This window comes from Pectinophora gossypiella, chromosome 9 (assembly GCF_024362695.1).
Source record: "Pectinophora gossypiella chromosome 9, ilPecGoss1.1, whole genome shotgun sequence".
Classification (NCBI taxonomy): domain Eukaryota; kingdom Metazoa; phylum Arthropoda; class Insecta; order Lepidoptera; family Gelechiidae; genus Pectinophora; species Pectinophora gossypiella.
Genome location: NC_065412.1, coordinates 11,930,956 through 11,954,219, shown reverse-complemented (window position 1 = coordinate 11,954,219; position 23,264 = coordinate 11,930,956). Strand labels below are relative to the sequence as shown.

General features: G+C 37.1%; 3 protein-coding genes across 3 annotated transcripts in view; 2 read left to right on the top strand and 1 right to left on the bottom strand.

Annotated features, from left to right (window-relative positions):
* The first annotated feature begins 208 nt into the window (after window positions 1-208).
* Window positions 209-10,668, top strand: LOC126369612 (ATP-dependent DNA helicase DDX11). Its single transcript, XM_050014114.1, has 14 exons — window positions 209-506; window positions 595-715; window positions 1,068-1,414; window positions 1,644-1,810; window positions 3,148-3,388; window positions 3,795-4,062; window positions 4,637-4,944; window positions 5,426-5,602; window positions 6,349-6,552; window positions 7,173-7,361; window positions 7,837-7,943; window positions 8,919-9,082; window positions 9,611-9,711; window positions 10,497-10,668. Exons 1-14 carry the CDS (start codon window positions 387-389, stop codon window positions 10,578-10,580), a joined length of 2,598 nt encoding a protein of 865 aa, XP_049870071.1. The 5' UTR covers window positions 209-386; the 3' UTR covers window positions 10,581-10,668.
* A 1,054-nt stretch (window positions 10,669-11,722) lies between these two features.
* On the bottom strand, window positions 11,723-14,700 carry LOC126369682 (NAD-dependent protein deacylase sirtuin-5, mitochondrial-like). The gene is made up of 5 exons (XM_050014244.1): window positions 14,444-14,700; window positions 14,208-14,341; window positions 13,883-14,077; window positions 13,260-13,698; window positions 11,723-12,996 (listed from the first exon to the last, which is right to left on the bottom strand). The coding sequence occupies exons 1-5, from the start codon at window positions 14,556-14,558 to the stop codon at window positions 12,785-12,787; spliced, it is 1,095 nt and encodes a 364-aa protein (XP_049870201.1). The 5' UTR covers window positions 14,559-14,700; the 3' UTR covers window positions 11,723-12,784.
* Window positions 14,701-17,109: 2,409 nt separating this feature from the next.
* The window catches only part of LOC126369649 (uncharacterized), a 108,466-nt gene continuing 102,311 nt past the window's right edge, over window positions 17,110-23,264 (top strand). Inside the window, exon 1 of the mRNA XM_050014192.1 lies at window positions 17,110-17,187. The gene's annotated coding sequence lies outside the window, so the exon portion shown is untranslated. The remainder of the gene's footprint in view (window positions 17,188-23,264) is intronic.

The following is a 23,264-nucleotide window of genomic DNA, read 5'->3' as shown; positions in this document are numbered from 1 at the left end:
AAATATATATTTTTAACAAGTAGCAAGTAGTAGTCCGTCTTTGCTATTTGTTCTTTAACTATGGGATATTTATTTTTATTGTTAAAATAAATTACAACAATGCATTATCATTATTTTTCGGTACGAGACGCCAACTTCAACTTTTTCAATTTATGGCTGCACATAATATCAATATTATACGTAACCCTAGGTATATTAAAGACTCTGACACTGACTGACAAAAGTGACAAACAGTACACAAACCTACACAAACGGCGGGAATAGGTTATATTTATTTTAGTTGTTGAAATCCTATAAAATATTGAAAATGTTTTAAATATTAGTTTAATAATATCAAAGGTAGTAACAGAGCAAATAATTTTAGTGTCTGGAATACTCAATTCAGAATGGAGCCGACATTTCCCTTTCCATTCACACCTTATTCTATACAAGAGAAGTTCATGAAAGAACTTTATACTACTATTGAAAATAACAAAGTGGGTATTTTTGAAAGTCCCACTGGAACTGTAAGTATGCTATTAGAATTGAAGTTACTGAAATACTTTACAAATCTTATGGTCTATAGTAAATGCTATTAATTTCTCTTCCGTGCAGGGTAAATCTTTGAGTATTTGTTGTGGAGCTCTTCAGTGGCTTAAGGACCATAATCAGAAGGAATATGATGCCATAGAAAAGGAATTAGCTAGTCTCAAACTTGAAATTTCCTCAACTTCAGGTAAGTTTAATTGCCTATTAAAATTGATATTTATTTTCTAATGAAGTTGTGAGCAGACTTAAAGCTAAGTGATACTGGAAAGCACATAGGATATTGCTAAGGTATTTTAATGTTCTGAAACTTGCAGTGTATATCATTATTATGCCACAGACACTACACACTTTCAAATTCAAAAATATCTGTATTCAGTCGTATCACTAGAAGAGACAGTACGTGAATGTTTATTTATATTATGTCTACTTTCAAATTCAAAAATATCTGTATTCAGTCGTATCACTAGAAGAGACAGTACTTGAATGTTTATTTATATTATGGATGATATTAATGGAAAAAATACTTGTACTATTTTCAGCTACCGATGATTGGCTTCAAGAGGAATATGAAAAAATAAAGAAAAACCAAATGCTGGTTGCATTACAGGGCCGATTGGATAAGATTAAAAAACGACAAGAAAGTTTAAATGAAATGAAACATAGAGTTTCCAAACAAAAATCCAAAGCAAACAATACTATAGATTTGTATTTCCAAAGGGGTGATAGCAAAAAGAATATGGAAGAAACTCAGGATAAAGAGAATGTTCTGGAAAATGAAAATGAGGAAGACAGAGATCTTATTTTAGAAGATTTTGATAAAGAAGGGCAAGACCAAGAATCGGATGGAGAGGAAGTTGTAGAAAATGATCAAGATCATGTTACTAAGGTAGTTTTTTTAGTATTATACATAGGTATATTGCATAGGTATATTGTCACCAGACAGCCTATTATTTTAGTGGTGCTTGTTTTTCAAAACTAAGATCAACTTTTTCTTTTGTATGTTTTAATTCCTAAAGCATAATCTTTTTTATTTATAGATATTTAAATAAAACATGAAATAAATAAATAAAAGGTGCAATTTTTCTGTTTGTCTATTGCACATGTTTTTTTGTTAGGTGTACATCAGCAGCAGGACACATAGCCAACTTTCACAGTTTATTGGGGAAGTGAAAAGAACAGTCTTCAAAGACAACATTAGTGTTGTCACTTTGGCATCTCGACAGCATTACTGTATAAACTCTGATGTTACTAAGCTGAAGAATGCTAACCTTATTAATGAGAGGTAAGCATTAATTTTCAAATGGACATCTATTTACCCAAGAAATTATTATCTATTTATTGTATTGTTTTGTTTGGTAAGGACTATTCAGGCTTGAATCACCTGATTGTCCGAAAAAGTAAGATGATTCCGTGCTTCGGAGGGCACGTTAAGCCGTTGGTCCCGGCTATTAGCCGTAAAAACACCTCCACCAACCCGCAGTGGAGCAGCGTGGTGGAGTATGCTCCATACCCCCTCCGGTTGATTGAGGGGAGGCCTGTGCCCAGCAGTGGGACGTATATAGGCTGTTTATGTTTATGTTTTATGTATTGAGTACAAAATAAAGAGATAGCGAATGTCGAGTCTTATGTGGAAATCAAAGAATTGACCCTTGATAGACAAGAATGGAGAATGCTACACCAACAAGAGTGTGGCTCTGTAATTGATGATGATGATGATCTATTTAGCTCACTTAAGGAATCTGATGGTTAACTTGTTTGTCTTTGCTTGGGGAAGGAATAGCCTTTGCCCAAAAAATTGGCTCATACTTATTTTGATACTGTTACACCATTTATAGTTAACTTTCCTATAGCCTATTATTATTTTTCTGACATATAGTAATATGGTCATGCCAATAGTCAGCTTTTTTAAGCTACTAAAAGCCAACCATGGCATGAAAAAGTTTTTTCATGCTTAAAAGTGATAATATTTGTTTACTGAGATAAATTGTTATTAGTAATATTATTGGCTGCTCTGAATCATAAGAGACTTCTTTTCTGAGACTGAGTGCTTTAATATTGGTGCTGCAAATTATCACAGACATAAGTTAATTGTATTCTAGACAGCTCTAAAAATTATGCTGTCTTTCGCTTACGAGTTTAAGATAGATTTAGAGTTAGTTTTACACATTGATGTACAACTGTGAGGAGCTCGGTGGCGCAGCGGTAAACGCGCTCGGACTGCGATTGTTGAAGTTAAGCAACTTTCGCTAAGGCCGGTCATAGGATGGGTGACCACAAAAAAAAGAAGTTTAATCTCGAGCTCCTCCGTGCTTCGGAAGGCATGTTAAGCCGTTGGTCCCGGCTGCATTAGCAGTCGTTTATAACCACCAGTCCGCACTGGGCCCGCGTGGTTGTTTAAGGCCCGATCTCCCTATCCATCCATAGGGAAGGCCCTTGCTCCAGCGGTGGGGACGTTAATGGGCTGGTGATGATGATGATGTACAACTGTCAAACTATGTGGGTGTCTGCAGTAATCAGCACCATTGTTGTACTTTTTTTTGTTTTATTTTCTTTGTATTCTTCTACTTGGCTATTGTTCAACAATGAGCCTTGAGATTGTTCTACTAATATTATTCTCAGATGCTTAGATCTACAGAAATCAAAAACGAAATCAACATCTGTTGGTGAAGATGGGAAGGTCTTGAAGAAGTCTAAAACTAAATCTTGCACTGCTTGTCCATACTACAACCAAAATAACATCTCGCGCTTGAAAGAAAGAATACTTGTAGATATATTGGATATGGAAGACATAGTGAAGTGTGCCAAAGAACTCAAGGCTTGTCCATACTATGCATCTAGAATGGCTTTAGATGATGCCCAGGTATGTATTTGTTCGTTTGGTACAATTTGTTAATTTTTTTGTGCTACAGTTTCTATTAGATAATCAAAATATTTCCTTTCCGATTTGTCCTAATTTTGTTAAAAGTTGACTATATACAGATATAGCAATAGACAAATAAGTCACAACGCAAGTTATTTCTGATAGTTACAACTAGAATTAATAATAGTCTAATAAAGTAACTTAACAAAAATTTACATAATATAAACCTCTAATTATTCAATTCTACAGGAAAACTGGATAAGAAGAACAGACACATAAGTCACAACTTATTTCTATTTTCTCTTTAATTCAAAAATAGTCTAATAAAATAACAAAAATCTACATAAAATATTTATGTATTGTAATTATTCAATATTTTTCTTCTAATATCCACATTACTTTTAAGGTCGTGTTAATAAGCCACGCGGGTATAGTAAGTGCCGGCGCTCGTTCCGGCGTCTCCCTTAAGCTGGAGAACAATGTACTAATACTTGATGAAGCTCACGGACTCACGTCCGCCTTGGAGAACGCTCACTCAGCCCCTGTGTCGGTTAAACAACTGTCTTCAGTGAAAACATACCTACAATTCTACATCAACAAGTACCGATCACGATTGAGCAGCAAGAATCTCTTAACGTTGAACCAGATGAATTTTGTTGTTGGAAAGCTTTTAGGTGCGATACTCTTACTTATTTCTTACACGGTCCACATAATACCAGCAGGGTCCATATAATACCAGCGTCATGGTTCCCGCCGCGACTTGTGCTGAGTGAGGCCCTTTTATCTCAGGACGTCCACCACCACCTTATGGAAAGAGGCCTTTGCCCAGCAGTAGGATCTTGTTGACTAGATTATAATCTTATTTAAATATTGTTATAAACTATCTTGATTAACACACTTCAAGTCTCAAGACACTTTTCTAACTAGGCATCGTATTATCTATCTATCTACTCAGCCTGTATCCACCCACTGCTGGGTCTATACCTTTATCCCCTCCTCTCTTTCACGCCATCTTTTCTGGTTCTGCATTATTATTATAAAATCCCCCTGTGGGTTTTATAATATTTTAACATCAATAATGGTAGTATACCTTATAGGTAAAAAAACAATTTTTCAGAAGTGCACAAATCTGCGAAAATATATATTTTTTTAATATTGTACAATTTTCTGTTGTGTTTGCAGTGCAGTGTCTATTAATTCATTTATTTCGTAAACATAAATCTATAAAATGTATATCTATGCTTTTAGGCTTGGTAAAACAAAAAGCGCCAAATGAAAAGAAAGATGAGAGCACAATTTTTACACTGGAAGACTTCGTTATAAAGGCAGAGATAGATCACATGAATTTGAGACCTCTAGTGGACTTTTGTAGAGCGACCAGATTAGCACCCAAGCTCCACGGTTTCTCCATGAGATACAACCAACAGGCTCTTGAAGAAGAAATGAAGAAAACGACAGTGAAGAAGAGTTCTCTTGAGTCTTTTCTGAGTAATATATCGAAGAAGGAAGTGGATGTTGTTGAAGAGGTTAAGCCAGAAGTGAAGAATAATGTTCAAGTAAGACATAATTTATTAATACGAATTTTCCGCTAGTGATAAGTTTTTAATAGCAGTGGAATATGTCCCATACATACTTGAATCCCCACCAGTTGAATGAATGGGGAGGGGAGTTTAGTCTGTTCCCATGTAGTCTATTTATGTTATGAATAAGTAGTTTTATTAGCAGTTTTCTAAATATAGAATAATTTGGAGACACTCTCCGTTAAGTTGTCAGAAAATAAGAAGCAACGACCACAGATATTAGAAATTTTCTGTTCTGAGCAACTGTCACTCTCTGACAAGTTTTTATCACCCTCAAGGACTGTCAAGGACTCTTAAGGTTTCAAGGACTGACCACCTTTCATGTTACTAAAGTAACATAATTATACATCAACGCCTTTCATTCATAATAGAATGACAATTGGCATCAGCTTGACGACGACGATTTTATTAGTCGTTTCGATGGCACATCGTATGCATAAGAACTTTGCTTTTATAGGTACCAACTGAAACATCAGCAGGGAGTGGTCTGTACGCGGTGCTAGACTTTATAGAGCGGCTATGCGACCGCAGCGAGAATGGGCGAGTATTGGCGCAGAGAGACACGGGACTGTTGAAGTATCTACTGCTGAACCCGGCGGAACATTTCAACGATGTCGTCACACAGTGTCGATCTGTAAGTTATATAAACAAGACTCGTAGACTTTATAGAGCGGCTGTGTTTAAGCAGTGAGAACGGACGTATGTTGGCGTAGATAGATGCGGAACTGTTGAAGTATCTACTGCTGAACCCGGCGGAACATTTCAACGATGTCGTCACACAGTGTCGATCTGTAAGTTATATAAGCTAGACTCGTAGACTTTATAGAGCGGCTGTGGCAGTAAGCTCTCTCTTTATTTAAGAGCTCCGCTCTTCTCGGTGGAGTAATCGCCTTCATTACTCCATAGATAGGGCGTGTAGAACGGTGGTTGCCCCAATCGCCTTCCGTTCCGCAGTACATCGACCAATTTCTCAATCGGCGATGTTCATCGATGATGTGGCAGTAAGCCCGAATCTGTTTTTTTGGCCATTTTTTAATTTTCTCCACCAACCCGCAGTAGAGCAGCGTGGTGGAGTATGCTCCATAGTCCATATCCCTCCGATTGACTGGGGGGAGGCCTTTGCCTAGCAGTGGGACGTTATAGGCTATTTATGTTATGTTTTATTTTAATTTATTTGGGAAACAAACGGTTGTGTTTTATAACAGATTTACTCAAATAGAGATTTAGGTTTTATTTTTTTACCTGAAAATAAAAGGAGGTGCTACTTCGATGAAGCAGCCTAAAACATGAAACCCTACAGTTAGTCAAAATATGTTGTATATATATGTACTTGTTTGATTACTGAAACATTCTTCCCACAACATAATTTTTCATTTCCAGGTCATAGTGGCAGGCGGTACAATGGAACCTATATCGGAGTTCACAGGACTGCTCACATCTAACGGAAGTGACGCTAATATGGTCAATATAGTGCGATGCGACCATGTCGTCCCGGCTGATAATGTACTTGGTATCTGTCTGTCTAAAGGACCATCTAATATAGCACTCAACTTCTCATATGATCATCGGAGTTCTAATGAATTGGTTGGTATTTTTAAATTTCTATATTAATTGTCCTTATAAAGTAACGGCCTCTAGTCCAGTGGTTGAGCGTTGGTCTCACGATCCGGAGGTCCCGGGTTCGAATCTCGGTGGGGGCATATCACAAAAATCACCTTGTGGTCCCTAGTTTCGTTAGGATATTACATCACCTGATTGTCCGAAAGTAAGTTGCTCCATGCTTCGGAAGGCACGTTAAGCCGTTGGTCCCGGTTACTACTTACTGATGTAAGTACGTAGTCGTCACATGAGCCAATTCAGGGACCTTTGGTGGCTCAATAATAACCTTGACACCAGGGTGGCTGTGGTTGGTAATCCACCTCTTAACCTATACGATAGGCTACTTTCCAACTAGTCAAAACTAGTTACTTTTTACTAAACCTCAAAACAAGAAATTACTATGTTTGTATAAAAAGCACACTGTGACGTCATAGAAAACCGTGATAAAATGTCGGACTTATTATTACGTTTTTCTTGATTAAAATTCACAAATGAGTTAAATAGTAAAAGAAAATGTTTTTCGTCAATTTTAGGTCTGTCTTTATTTAGTAATAAGAATTTCACAATTTATTTTGACACTAGTACACGACCCAATTATATTCCAGCTAAGCGAAGTTGGTCGTATACTAAGGAATGTATGCAGTATAGTACCGGGTGGTGTCGTATGTTTCCTGCCGTCCTACTCGTACGAACAAACCGTATATGACCATTTGGTGACAAATAAAGTGATAGATGTCATCACTAAGAAGAAATCCGTGTTCCGAGAGCCGAAATCGGCTTCTGAAGTAGATCAGGTAATTATAACATAACATAACAAATACTTTATTGCACAAACAGGAAAAAACAAAAGAGAAATAGAATGAGTACAATAGGCGCCCTACCTACCTAGGTACCTACTCGTACAATGTCATAGAGTAAATAATAATATTGCGTATAGAACGGTAACTCTCCGCACCGCACCAGACTTCTTTCGTGGGGCGGACTATATTTTAAACCTCGTATTAGTACTAATTCCTGTACACACCATCTAATTTTACTTTAAGTTATACCTGTCATTTTCTTATCCTCCGAAAAGGAAAGAGACGAACGATTGACGGCTGTTCATTTTAAAATGAATGAATAACCCAGGCGAATCAAATTAAATATCCAAAGGGGGTGAGGTCGGCCCCTGATTCGAATTGTTGCGGGGCGGAGGCTTTTGTTCTACACGTTGTTATTCTTTATTCTATGGTGACAGTCTGTACTAACTTGTCGCATTGTTCTTTGCAGGTTTTACACAAATACGCTGTAGCTGTTAAAAAAAAGGATGGTGATCATAATGGCGCCTTGTTACTGAGTGTAGTGGGCGGAAAACTGAGTGAAGGGTTAAATTTCAGGCAAGTACCATGTTAACATAAACTCACGAAGGTAATTTCCAAATGGGTGGGCAGGCAGACCCCACAAGTATTCAGAAGGTAACTTGCAATCACTTGTAGCCCTAAGATACATAATATAATATGATGAATTATAAAAAAAAATACAATTTGTCAAATAATCAGAAACATAAGTAACTTCGTCACATCCAACTAGGCGCTTAAGTGTTCTGAGTCTGACCAGGTCCAAACGAATCCGTTACACTAGCGGCGTTGCCCCGTTGCACAGCCACTGATAGGCGTTGGACCAGGTAAGACGCAGACCTAGGGTCACCCCCTCTAACTTTGAGTCTCCGGCCGATCTCTGATCAATTTCCTCGTCTCACTACCACAAGGACCTGCAGTTTCAAAAGCCATGGGCACAAACACATAATTATGCAGCTTTCATATCCGCGTACTTGATGAATTACGATTCATTTTTAACTTTTTAACGCCCCAGCATTGAAGTATTTTATGTTCATTTTTTTACATTTTTGTGCCCATAATTGCGATTGGTCAACTGGCCCTAAGCAGTTATTACGACTTGGTTTCTAGTGGCGTGTAGCACAGGCTGCCGGCTGCCTTAATTAAGTTGTTACTATTTTTTTGGATGATGGTGCTAATTCCTATAGACACCATCAAAATTTTAAGTTATATTTGTCATTTTCTTATCTATCGAAAAGAAAAATTGATTGCTGTTAATTTTAAAATGAGTGAATAATCAAAACCCGTGCGAATTAAATAGGTATCTCAACTCAAATCTGTCGGGTTATTGGGCGATGTAATATTTTTTAGGGTTGTTTTACATTTCTGCCTAAAACTGACGCGTGTTCCATAAATTTTATGCCTTTGGATTACCCGCCCCTTTCCTTTTCAGCGGATTAGAAAATGACAGGTATTACTTTAAATAAAATTAGATGGATTTATCCCAGTTTACCTTTATATTATCTATGGTTATAGTGACGATCTGGGCCGTTGTGTGATAGTGGTGGGCATGCCATATCCTAACGTGAAGTCTCCAGAACTGCAGGAAAAGATGAATTATCTGAACAGAGCAGCGGGTCCCGGCTCTGGCAGCGTTTATTATGAAAACTTGTGTATGAAAGCTGTTAATCAATGTATCGGTAAGTATAATAACTTTATGACCTTGACCTTAGTAACTTTATGACCTTGACCTTAGTAACTTTATGACCTTGACCTTAGTAACTTTGTGACCTTGAATTCAAGTTTGGATCATAGATAATCGATATCACGTGGTTTCCTAGAATGTGCTTGGGTAATGGCAATATGTCCGTCCATACAGGTTGTGAGTAGCTGCAGTAGTTTTAGGCGCATAGACGTTATTTAAAAATAGACGATTCAAAGTGATAAGAAGATATATTTGCATTTGTTATGTTATAAATAAAAATGTTTATTTGTTCTCCACAATGTACAGATGGTTACTTAAGATAATTAAAGTTTTTAGTAACACTTATGTTGTAATTTTTTGCGGCATGAATTTTCATACACCTATATATGTATATACATACATAGTCTTACTGATCCCTAATGGGGTGGGTCGACTAATCAAAGACCATGATACAAAGTCTGAGTCCACTGTTGTATCGGTACGGAGTGTTTTATACAGTGTAAATATATAATTTTCTTTCTAGGTAGAGCAGTAAGACACGCCAATGACTACGCGTGTGTTTTGCTGGTAGACGAAAGATATTCAAGACCGCAGACTATTGCAGCACTACCGTCTTTTGTTCAGGTATTGTTTTACTGCAAAGCTCACCCCGCGATATATGCGGATGTCTTGATATATTGCGAATAAGTTTATATTTAAGCCTCATATAATAAAGCAATATTATAAATGCGAGTTCGATACCTATTCACGGTTAAACCGATAAGATCGACTGCAAATCGGTCTTGTCGGTTTAGGCGTGAAGCGGTATTACGCCCTTATTCTAAGATGTTAACTGGAACCTTCAGAATGGATCTACTGAGATTGAAGGTCCTTAACTCCCTCCTTAGTTGAGGCGACCTTAAGGAGGACGTTGAATTCAGCTCAAAATCGGTATTCTTACACGGCGCCTCAACTTTACTTCAGTAGGTTGAGTAAAGGTAGTGATTTTCATATTATTTTGTTGGCAGTATTTGTCCACCTCCAGGGAGTAGTCCTAAACTTGAGGACGTAAATGTCAACTTAAAATACTTAGCTGAGGCTGAATGGAGGAGAGGCAGAAAGAATAACATGAAACAGTAGGACTAGGGCCCTCTGCTGGGAGGTTTTCTGGCCACGTCTTTCCCTCAGCGTTACAGATTCCGATGTGGTAGTAGTTTTACAGCTAGTTACATAATATGTAATTTAATTTTTTGACGTTCAAAAAGCGCTAACTTTGTAAGCCAATTTTGAAAAATAAATATTTTTGAATTTTTGAGGAAGTTTCGAGTAAACAAAAGAATAGGGGAGTCATGACTCGCATTTATCGTGACGTCATAGAACTAGAACTTTCTTGTCCCAGTAGTTAAAAGGTTGTTTTTTATTGTTTCCAGAAATCATTGCAGGCTAACTGCAACTTCGGACCAACCGTTGGCCACATAGCGAAGTTCTTCTCCAGATTTAAAGACAAAAAGTGATATCATCAATTTATTTATCAAGTTTTTCACATTGATTTTTCTAACTACATAATATAATAAGGTATAATAAATATTTTTTCTTAAAACTAAACAATTTCAATGTTAGCTAACCGACCCTGTTTGAAAATAAAAATAGAATAGTCTACAGCTGCAACTTATGTGAAACAAGCTAATACTTTTAATTCTTAAAATCTTTTTAAAATACTACTTTTAGTAGTGATATAATAACATACACATAAGTAGCCTATATGCGTCCCTCAGCTGGGCACAGACCTCCCCTCCCCAGCAGCATACTCCACCACACTGCTCCAGTGCAGGTTGGTGGAGGCGTGTGGGCTAGTAGACCGACCGGGACCAAAGGTTTAACGTGCCTTCCGAAACACGGGATAGTCCTGATTCTCTGTAAAAGTATGTGATATAATAAACTGTAGATAAAATACGCTTAAACACTACACATATAGATAATATAAAATGGGATTTCCAAAATTCATTTATTGATCACATAGCAAGTCTCAATTTCTTTGGTATAGATATAATAGACATTTATATCATATAGATTACAGACACTTATTAGTAATTATTACGTAATAATTCTGGGGTGGTCTACTTTTATTACTACTACACGTAAGTGACTCCATGCCACTACTAACATCAGTAAGTTATAATGAGGGATTTTCCTGGCTACGTTCACCAAAAACAATATAGATGGCGCTGTACAGCTTTAACGTGATAATTACCTATTTTCTCATTACTCGGGTACATAATTATTCTAAAATACAATGTAATGGCAGATGCATATATAAAAATAATTAGTGCTTGATATTTGTGTCAGATATGGTATAGAATTATGTTGCTACCTACATTGCTTCTCTTTATTTTGATCAGGATAATGAGTGGCAGATGTAATTGGACCTGGGTGTAATAAAAAGGGTCATCATTTATACTCAAAAACAAAGATAAAAGATGCCTGTTATCCATGAAATTAGAAGGTTAAACGAAGCAAACATTATAGAAGGAAAAATTGAAGGGAAGAGAGGAAGGGGTAGACCTAGGATAACATTTATGAAACAAATAAAAGAGAAGGTGCAGGTCGTGTCGTATCGGGAGGTGAAGGTTTTGGCGGGAAGAAGAGAGGAATGGCGATTACTCCACCGACAAGAGCGCAACTCTTAAATAGAGAGAGAGAGAAACGAAGCAAAATCTGTACAGCGCCATCTATATTTTAGAGGAATGTAGTCTGAAAAGTCCCTCATTTGATTTTTTCGTTCGCTTTTTCAACTAATTGACAAACAAAAGATATTTTCAACACTACCACTGTTAATAATAATAACAATGAATAAACACTTTGATCTTAATAAAAAATAAATATGGCACATAGATATTTAAAAGTTTACCATCTAATCCATCCACCTAATAATTCTTATTAACATTTATTTTTTATTATTTGAAGTTTCATCACTAACTACTCACTACATTTCGACATGTATTAAAATAGATTCGCGTTTTACCACAATCTAATTTGATGTCAAGTGAAGATGTGGCATAAGGTAGTAGGTGCGCGATGACCTAGTAATGCCAGTTCAATCTAATTTTGAAAATTCCAAGATTGTCAAAAAAGGCGAAACAAGACATCAGTATCATTTTAAATAGATATAGATAATAGGGTAGTTTCCAACTAGTCAAATCAGACACTTTTTACTAAACGTCAAAACACAAAATTACTACGGAATTTGTATGAAAAAGCAACCTATGACGTCATAGAAAAAGTGACAAAATGCCGCACTTATTACATTTTTCATTATTAAAATTCATAAATAAGTTAAATAGAAAAAAGAAAACGTTTTTTATCACCTTTAGGTCTGTCTGTATTTAGTAATCAGAATTTCATAATTTATCTTTGACCTAGGAAAGTACCCAATTACGGAAGAGGTGGAAGATTTTTATATTATATTCGGATATAGGTGCCGATTTTGCCAGACGCAAATCTTAATTTAATTTGACAGTTTCAAAATTATCTCTTTCGTGCACTTATCGTAAGTAAAGGACGACAAGTATATTTATGTACTTGTGAAACTAAATTACAATTTAGTTATGTCTGGCCAAACGGTCACTATAGTCCAACTAGAATCTTTATGTTCATAAAGATTGATTCAGTAAGTGTCTTGTGATGTTACAGTTTAAAATAAACGAATTCGATTTTTGAATTAGTTGAAAGGCGCTAAAGCTTCTGGCAGGGTGGTACCGCAAAGGCCTTGGAAGAAGTATGGGTAGTTGGGAGTGTCATTAGTGGGTTCAGTGTTGAATTCAGCGACAATTGCGCCGGCGGCGGCCGCCTGCGGTCCCAACATCGCCGCCGGATACACACTAGACGATGTCCCACAAATCAAGCATACATCACAGTTGTTTACTGCCTCTTCTGTAAGAATAAGGAAAATTATAATTACATTTTCAGTTTTTCCGTAAGTTTAGAAACAGGTACAATTGTTTTAATGAGTAAAAATTAGAAGGTACTTTTATTTTACAAAAACTATTACAAACAAAAAAGCAACTAACTACTGTAATATTGTATAATCAATTTTTAGACAAAATAATGTCTAAATGCTTATTTTGTTTTGGAAGATGTATCCCATTAATTATTTATATTTATATTACACATTACAAAGCAATTAAATTACTCACCAGCCATTTCAATAAGTTCCGGTTCAATCCCTTCACCGAACCACACAATGTGTGGTCGCAGTAGACCCCCACACTCACCAGAGGGATTGCCAACTGCGGCTGCTTCTTCACCATCATCCTCCCCACTGTAAGAATCAGCTTCCCCATTGTAAGAATCGGCATCTCCATTTAAAGAATCGGCTTCATCATTGAAATTATCAGCTGCATCATTTAAATTAGCAGCTACCTCGTTTAAATTTGCAGCTACATCATTGTAATTACCAGCTTCCCCATTGTAATTAACTGCTATCTGAATGTAATTACCCTCATGCCCATTGTAAATATTTGCTTCCTCATTAGGATTTTCAGCATCCTCATGGTTTTGGCAGTGGGGAAGGTCTTCTTCACGGACTGTGGAGCCCATCACATTCAAATCTGGAGGACCTACATTTGACAAAGCCTGTAAAAGAAGTTTTAACTTTTTTATATATTTTTTATAAAAGCTCAGTGAGGTGTGAGGTACTTAGTTCATCTTGCGATGGATTTGTTATGTTATATTTGAATAATTTAATATTGAAATCAAAACCTGTTCCACAGGCAATATTATGTCTAAAATCAAATCCAAGTTAAGAAACAATATTTACCGGACAAATAGGGTTATCATAGTTAAGCAGAACTTCTTTGCATTTGGTGCATCGGGTCTTGAAGAGGTTTCCATGGAGTTCAATCAGGTTCCTAGTGCCCGCTCGGCGATGCAGCCCATCTACATTCTGCGTTATGACAGTTATGTTCTTCCTGTTTCCATACATTTCCTCAAACTTTGCAATGGCAATGTGACCCTGACATTAAATGAAAAGCAAGTGAAAATCTTACAAATACCTAGTAAAAATATCTAATATAGGTAGCATTTATCTGTAGTGTAATACATAAGGCTAAAAAGAGATATAGGTACTTAATAATAAAACTTACAGCATTAGGAGTAGCTCTATAGGCTACATCCCGTCTATATTGGTAAAACTCCCACACAAGACTTGGATTATTCCGGAAAGCTTCTGCATTAGCCAGTGCAGTAGATTCGTACCTTCGCCAGAATCCACCCGCACCTAAGACCAAAGGGGATGTTAGCATTATAGATGTTATAGGATTCTTAGAAACTGAGGAGAGATATTAAGAAAATAAAACTCCAAATCCATATTGCCTCTTACCTCTGAATGTTGGTATACCGGACTCCGAACTTACGCCGGCACCGGTCAAAATAACAATATTTCTTGCCATCATTAAACAATCGCGAAACAATACCATTTCTGTAGGCGGCTTCATCTTCAAAAGGCTCCTTTGAAACTTCTTCGTAAACTAGTGCACTGCACTAGAGCTGACTGAATGAAAGAGAATAACACTGGATAATATTTGGTTTAAAAGTGAATGTTCGTCAATGAAAATCGTGGAAATCTGAGAAAATCAATAAATCATTGTTGTTGTTATTGCAATGCATTCGTAAGACAGGCAAAGGTACTAAAGCATACAGCCTCATCATATTTTCCATTTGTTTTCCATGTCACAGTGACAGTTTGTGTTGTGTTGCCAAGTTAAGTGAAATGGACTATTTTATTTTAAGTGAAATGAAGTATTTTTAAATCATTATTTGTATTTCTTTGAGTGTATTTTTATTTATAACTTGCTAGTTAAAGCTAGTTTGTTCATATTATTATATACATAAAAAATAATAATGTAGACTAAACTACATAATGATTTGGCTATCCATATCAAACGAATTTGTGCGAATGAAACAATTTTACTGCTATCAGATACTTATCTAGCACTATTAAAAATCCTACTGCGGTACGTCACCATCTGAGACATATCGCATCGAAATAGGTAGGATACATGTAGTTATCGTTTGGAAACGCTAGCTTAGTTCGTCGCGGGCTCGGCCAAGGAAGCTCGGCCGGCGGGGACACATTGAATTGGCATTATTTTATAATAATAATAATTATAGATCTGCAGCCGATGGGCGGTTTGCTAGCATTCCATAAATACAGGTAGGTGTAATATTTACCAAGTTATAGGGGTGTAGACTGTTAAATGGGGATATAAATATTTACAGAAGTACCTACGTATATTGACCATATTAGGGATGTCCTTAAAAATGTTTAGTAGGATCTACTCTGAATCGGCGTGCGTGTATGAAAATTTCATGATTCATGATTAATGAATTTGAAGGAGGCAAGAGAAGTAGGTATGTCAAATGGAATTCTTAGTATCTGCTGTCGGACGACGTTCAGTGGGTAGGCCCGCTACAAGGTGGACCGACGATCTAAGTATTTACATAATAGAATGCATCTACTTAATACACAAGTATAATTTATTTTCATCAGTATGGATAATATTGATAGGACTAATGCCCGTATTCCCAGTGGGATGAGCAGAGTCACTATCCAACTAGATCAACGTGATAGGTGGTGAGCCGTATGGCCGTATATAATGGTCGAACCATCTGTGTTGGGTTGTGAGGTGGATTACCAACCCCACCAACTTTGGTGTCAGGGTTACTATTGAGCCGCCAAAAGCCCCTGACATGGCTACTAACTTACATCAGTAAGTAGTAATCGGGACCAATGGTTTAACGTGCCTTCCGAAGCAGGGATCGTCTTACTTTCGGACAATCAGGTGATCAGCCTGTGATGTCCTAACCATTTTAGGGATGACAAAATGATTTTTATGATATGTCCCCACCGGGATTTGAACCCGGGACCTCCGGATCGTGAGCTCAACGCTCAAACCACTGAACCACGAAATTTTTAACTCATTGGTTCGAGTCCGGTATAGGGGTTCGAATCGACGCTACCCGTTTGAGATGCAAGCCGGTTTGACTTACACTGTGGTGTGTGTGAGTGAGTGGAGTTTACAATATGGAATTACAAGTGATTCATGTTACGGATTTTCGTTTAAGTATATGGGGTATTTGACTGGGTCAAACTGGGAAATCAAAGCCAGTCTAACATAATCAAAAATCCATCCCATTTCACGTTTCGACGTATTTTTGAATTGTATTTAGGAATTACGGCACGACGTCGAGGTCAACGAGGTCGACGAGGAATTAAATGACGTTTGACAAAACGTCGTGCTCATTATTACCTTAATTCCTAAATAAAATTCAAAAATACGAAAAGCTGTCGCTTTTCCATACAAATTCCAGTTCACACGACGGTATTTTCATTCAATTACCATACGATATAGAAATCTTTCGTTTTGACGTAAAAGTATCTCATGTGACTAGGTTGTCAAATAGCCTAGTTTTAGAAGGACCCAAGACCGTATTATTGAAATAAATATTTATGAGTTTTTTTTTCTCTGATTTCCAATGGAACAGCGTGGTGTAGGATGCTCCTTACCTGTTCCGGAGGCATGTGCCCAGCAGTGGGACCTATGTAATAGGTTTTCAATCTTAAGATAAGACGACCAGGGCTGCAAATATAAGTAACTTGTTGCACAGAACTTAATGTTACTTAGTGCTACGTGTGTTGTGTTTGTTTATGTTATGTTGTTTTTTAACTAAGTAGGTACGTACCTATGCCATTCAACCGCAGAATACTCTAATGTTAAATCAGATTCATTGAATGAACTGCCTACTAGGTCCACCTATAAATAACTCCAATAAATTACATATCTATATGGAGCGATTCAAACGTTCTGTAGGTACCTACCTAGCTTAAAGAATAATGCTCTGTTAGGTTATACATTGCGTCGTGCAGTATTGAAACACCTGTATGCTTTGTGAACGAACCCATTGACGTCATAGCGGGGCGCATGCGCTGTGCGATCCCATCCACCGACAGCATTGGATAGTGATTATATTATCTCTGGAATAGGGCACAACGCGGCACGCTGCAAAGGCGGGCAGACGCTCCCTAGGTGACGGAACTTCGGATTTAACGCGGGAAACGCACCGGTAAGCTTTTTTAATCTTTATTCTAGTTCTTAAACTTGTACAAAATTACCGTTATTTTCGAAAAAAATATACTTTGAATTAGGAAAGAATTGGGCCCTAAATTGATACCCTGTGGGATTTACGATGCGTCGTTTTAAATTATTGTGTTGTTATCGTCGTACTTAGTTGAAGGACCGTCTCCTTTGTGCAGTGTTGTTTTTTGGTTAGGTTAAAACTCGTAATAGGTATTTGACTAAGTATAATTTAAAATGATTTTTACGTTTTCTCCACAATGTTACGGTGCGTAGGAAGATATTTTCTCTTTTGGTACTTAGGTGAAAACTTTCCTTTTGTGTGCACTTTTTGAAACTCATCGAAATGGTTTTTCGGATGACTAAAAATAAACTTTTGCTTGAAAATTCATCAAACCAAAATTCGACGCGATATATGGATACTAAATAAATATAAAACTATAAATTGGGATATAAACACGCGACGGCGATGTGTTAACTTGTTTACTGACACCGAACTGATTTACCTACTGTAGTTTGTGTAGACCGTAAACTTTGAAACTATCCTATAGGTACTTTTGTGATAATCAAATAAGAGCTCCAGAATGTTGAGTATAAAGTATCTAATCTACGCCTCTGCCTCTTAGTTAAACTGCTCTTAGAATAGAAGGAAAATGAGATTGACATAATCGAAATTATTATTAATATCAATCCCATTCAATAACATTCTTTCTTTTCTATATCAGTAAGGAAACAAAAGCATTTTGACTAGATCCTAGAAGACGCAGCGATCCTTGGCGTCCGGACAAGTCATTAGAAGAATTAAGGGATTGTTGCATGAAGTTGTAGGTCCTATGCAAATGTGAATAGACAAGAACAATTTAGAAAAAAAAACAAAACAACAACAACAGCACAAACAAACAACTTAGTCAAGTTAGTTTTTTTACGAAACGAAATAATTATATTATCTGGGTGTGGAAAACCTTTCGTGTTATCAATTAAATATCATAATAAATCAATTAAAGCGGGTCAAACGTCGTATGTTTCATAATTAGTAAAACAAATCGAAAATAAACCGAAAGGAAATGTTAGATTGATTTTTGATCAATTTAGACTGGCTTCTATTCTATAATTTATCTGTGAAAAACCTTTACTCGTACTGAAGGTATATTTTACATTGAGTCACTTGCAGAAAAGGAAGAAGCCCCACACGTTGCCTGAAAAGTTATGCTATTGAATACGCTGCCGAGTAATTTCCGCACATTTTCTTATGCATTATCATACGCGTAACCTACCTCTGGTAGGGTAGTTTTCTTGTCTTGTCTTGTCTAGCAAAAAATATCAACCTGCTATGCAAACGCTGCTTAGGTACCTCTAGTAAACCTGCCCAATACATGCTAGGTCACATACCTCCGAAACGCATTTCGAAGAAAGTTCGTTAGCAAATAAATAAATTACTCCATCAGGGATAGAATGTATCTACGCAGTTATTCAAATGTACGGCAACATTTTGTGGAATGTAAAGTAAATTTCGTGATCGAATTACGTTGGAATTGGATGTAACGAAATTTGTATTCCCTTTGTTCTTTGTATCTGGTGAATTAGACCTCAAATTAAATTTTAACCTCTTTGGTTGAACCAACTGCAGCTATATATCTACCTGTTTAGTTCTTTCTACGCACACACGCGGGTGAAAAAATACAATCTATCTAGCGTTATCCCCTTTTCCACAGGGTCCGCTTACCTAACCTAAAGATTTTTTGTCAAGTCCGATTTTTTACAGAAGCGAACCTGTCTGAACTTTCAACCCGCGAAGGGAAAACCAGTCCAATACAGGCTAGGGCACATACCTACAAAACACATTTCTCGAATGTGGATTTCCTCGCGATGTTTCCCTTCACTACTGAGCACGTGATAAATATTTATGATCCAAACATGAATTCGAAAACAATTTCAGGTCAGGTTAGAACCTGAGAACAATACAATGTCTATGATAGGTATAGTCGTGATGTGGTTTCCAGATGGCTGAACGTAGATTGGCTGAGAGAGCGAATGTCGATATACATAAATCTCAATGTTCCATTGGAATTTCAGACTTTATTTGGGTTGAAAAGTTTCTTTTACACGACCCATTTTTATTCTATATATAGTTCTTAGAGATTATTATTTAGGTATAGTTCTTAGAGAAATCTATTCAGTTCAGTGGTTCTCGACATTTTTAGCCCGAACATCCATAGGATAGAGTTCCTGTGTACTATGTATTAATGTTGATGATTGATTGAGCAGAGTAGGTTAAGTAGTAAGATTTTCTAATTTTTTCCTTTTCCTAAGGAAGATCAGCTTTACGTGATGTACTATGAAGCATTGAATTGATGTACAATAGTTACTATAGTTTACTGTTACTATAGATATGAAGACAGTACGGAGTGGTCAAAAACATAATGCTACCAATCTTCCTGTTGACAATCGCATATTAAGTAAGAGGTACCTACACGTGCCATTTCTAAAGAGTGCTCCAATTCCTTCAATAAGGCGAAGTTTTCAAGTCGTCTTACCTACTAATGGTTCTTAAATTCTTCCATTTTCTCTTTAGATATAAAAGTTCTCATTTCCCGAACAGTACGAGTTTAATTTTTGTCTTAATGGAACTCAGTTCTTAAGTGATTTTTATTTTATGTCGAAGTGATTATGACAGTATTTATGGTAGGCGTAGACAAAAGTTATTTCTTGGAAAATTACTCTAAATTGGCTAAAGGGTTCTCAAGTAAGAAATTAAACAGATAAATTTGTGATTCATCCTAATCGTATATTGTAATAAAAAGGGACGGAGGCAATTTTGGAACGTTGCAACTTTACGATCCAAAGGTCGCCATAATAGGGCCATAACTCACCGATACGCCATGGCCACGTCGCCGGCAACAGATGCCAAACAATTCACTCACTTGGCGACGGTTTAGCAACGAAGCCATATTCAATACAAATATTGGCGACGTTGCCGACGACGACGTGGTCTTCGTGTCTCTGTGAGTTATGGCCCATATATGGGTAAAAATAAAAGTGCAAATAAAACTAAAATGCAGTAAGAATAAAGATACTAGACAAACAAACTTGCACATGTGAGCGTTGCAGTTCTTTCGTGCCTTTAAAGAGGTTGCTTTTAATAAAGCAATGAATCGACAGTCAATCTCTGCAGAGAAAAACAAGACAAGACTACCTTCATTAATGGAACGCGTTTTTTCCTTAGTCATGTCTGTAAACCGTGAATCGAAGGAACGGTCGCGCGTGGGCGGTGATAAAACCTATTTATCGGAAAATAACTGTACGGGAAAAATGTGGAAATCCCTATGTTCGAAAACACGGAAAGAGTGATAAATTCTTAAGTGGTAAAAGATAATGTTTTCGTTGCTTTGTACGATGTTGTGACGGTGGATTTGTAGGTATAAATAATTGAACCGTTAGGTATGTAGAGTTTGCTTCTCAAATGGGAAGCGCCAGTTCGAATCCCGGTATCGGACTTGCGCCAATGACTCGTTAATTTAATTTAAGTGCAGTTTCCACTAACACAGTTGGCTCGAACTTTATAGGCGGCGATACGGCTCGCCACCTATCACGTTGGTTTACCAGAAATCTCGGTGAGGCGTGGGTACTTAGTTCACCTTATAACAACCCCAATTGCTATATAGTCGTGAGCTTATATTACAAAAAAAAAGGTTATTTCGATGTGAGAAAACAACAGATTTTCAACGGAAAAGTTAAAGCCTCCCTTAGATTATCTTTGGTAATTTACGACACTTTATACGGAACCCTCGGTGCACAAGTCGGACTCGCACTTAATCAACTTTTTGTTCCTTTTAAGGGACAAAGTTGTTTTTTAGAACCTCTCTTGGTTACGTGACAACACTGTACCTATCATGTGTTAACGCATTTGAAAATAAAATGTGTCGTGTGCAGGCTCTACTGTAAAGTTCTACAATCGTATTACGTTCCTTTTCATATATTTATGTATTTACTTACTTTACGCTCAGATGTTATTCTAAAAAATATTGTATAAAGTTGCTGGATAGGCGCTAGAGTTTATGGTGTATATTAGTAGAAATTGTTTTTATTTTTACAAAATAAATAGGCAGTGGTAGAAAGAGGAAAGGATTCCAAGGACTCACCTCGTGGTTGCAATAAAATTCAAATTGGGGAGGCCTCCCGTGGAACAAAGGTGGAATTCCTACTCCACTAACACCACACACCAAATAGCACTTCACTGTAGCTCAATTTTCACTGGATTTCATCAGTTTTTTTCCGATATTTTTGGGGAACTTGAAACGTGCGCGGACGCGGTCAATTTTATTAGCAACTAGTTTTGTTTTCTTCGCTTCCGGGCCTTCCGGTGAGAAAGGGGTAAGGAGCGAGACAGGTTATAAATGCGCATAAGAAACGAAAGGGATGGGAATAGCCACTGCCTATTAACTAGATTTAAGAACATTACATTTTGTTTCTTTTTTACAGCTTTGGAATTTATTATATTTGGCCAAACCAGTTGTAATTCTTCATATCCCCTTATATGGGTCTAATTATGGTGTCCGTGGACCAACGAAGCGACACAAATGTATCAACATAGGTAGTTTTCTTTTTAAGTTTGTTTATGATACTGTTTTGTGGGTTCCGAACCTCAAAAGTAAAAACGGAACCCTTATAGGACGCCCTTGTCCGTACGTCTGTGTACGTTAGAAAAAATATGTTATTGCGACTACAAATTTATTTGAAGTTGGTAAACTAATGGCGACCTATGGTTTTAGCTAGTACGAGAGCGGACCGTGACATATATCCTACGTCATCGACTACCACGATGGGACCAATTTATAAATGTCAGTGTTTGCCAAACAGTATACAGGGTGTTACTGACATCGTAACGAAAACTTTGAAGGATGATTCAGGCCATGATTCTGAGTTAATATCAAGTAGAATTTTCCGTCGCAAAAGTATGGAACGGAAAATGATTTAAAAAAACACTAAAATTTTCATGAAATTTCCGACGGGAAATTCCACATGATATCAACTCAGAATCATGGTTTGAATCAACCCCCTCAGTATTCGTTACAGTGCATTCGATGCAGCGAATAACACCCTGTATAGTTCTCACTGTGTGAATAAATAGGATTTCTTAAAATATAGGGTTACCTCACATAATCCTGGAGGGTTTTGTGTAGGAGGCAGTTAGGTCCCATCGTGGAAGTCGATGATATGGGGTTTGCTAGGGTCCTCTCTTCTTACTAAACGGCAGTTTGTACGGAACCGTCCGTGCGCGAGTCCGATTCGCAGTTGACCGGTTTTTTTGTATGTTATAGGTAATTAGGTTAATGTATTTATTGTATGGGCCTTTATGGTTTATCATAATTATTATTATTACCTGCTTGGAATGAAATGCAAGTTGAATACGTAGAGTATATTCATGAGCGAAAAAATCTAAAAACAATCGATATTACTTAAAACTACGAGATATCTCGTCTGCCTTAACTCTACAGCAAATGTTGTTTATGAAATAAATTATCACAGAAACATAGGCGTTGTAGTATATTTCAATAAATATAATATTAAACAATAGCTTCAATGCGAGGTATGAATTACATCTTTCAAAGTACGGATGTATTGTAGTGTTGTGACGTTCGTTAGCATAGGGATGTATCAGTCGAGATTAGGCCGATCGATGCTTTTCTATCTAACAGTAGTGAGGTGGATGACCGACCTCACCAATCTTGGTGTCAGGGTTAATATTGACCTGCTAAAGGTTACGATACGATATTGATTTTATATTGGCCGTTCACCTCCTGGCATATCCAGGTCACCTATATACTTGCATAATCTGCTTACAACGGCTTACGAGGTGCATTTTGCTATCTCTAGTTTCCAGACGAGAGATTATAGGACATAAACTCACGCCTGTAATTCCAAATAGAGTGGTCAGAGCCACAAGTAAGTAATGAGAAGATTTGCAGCCGAGTGCAATTTTGCGGGGCGGAAAGCAAGAGGGAAACAACTGCCCTATTTTCCCTAAAAAGTAGTATGGAGAATGCTACACCGACAAGAGCGGGGCTC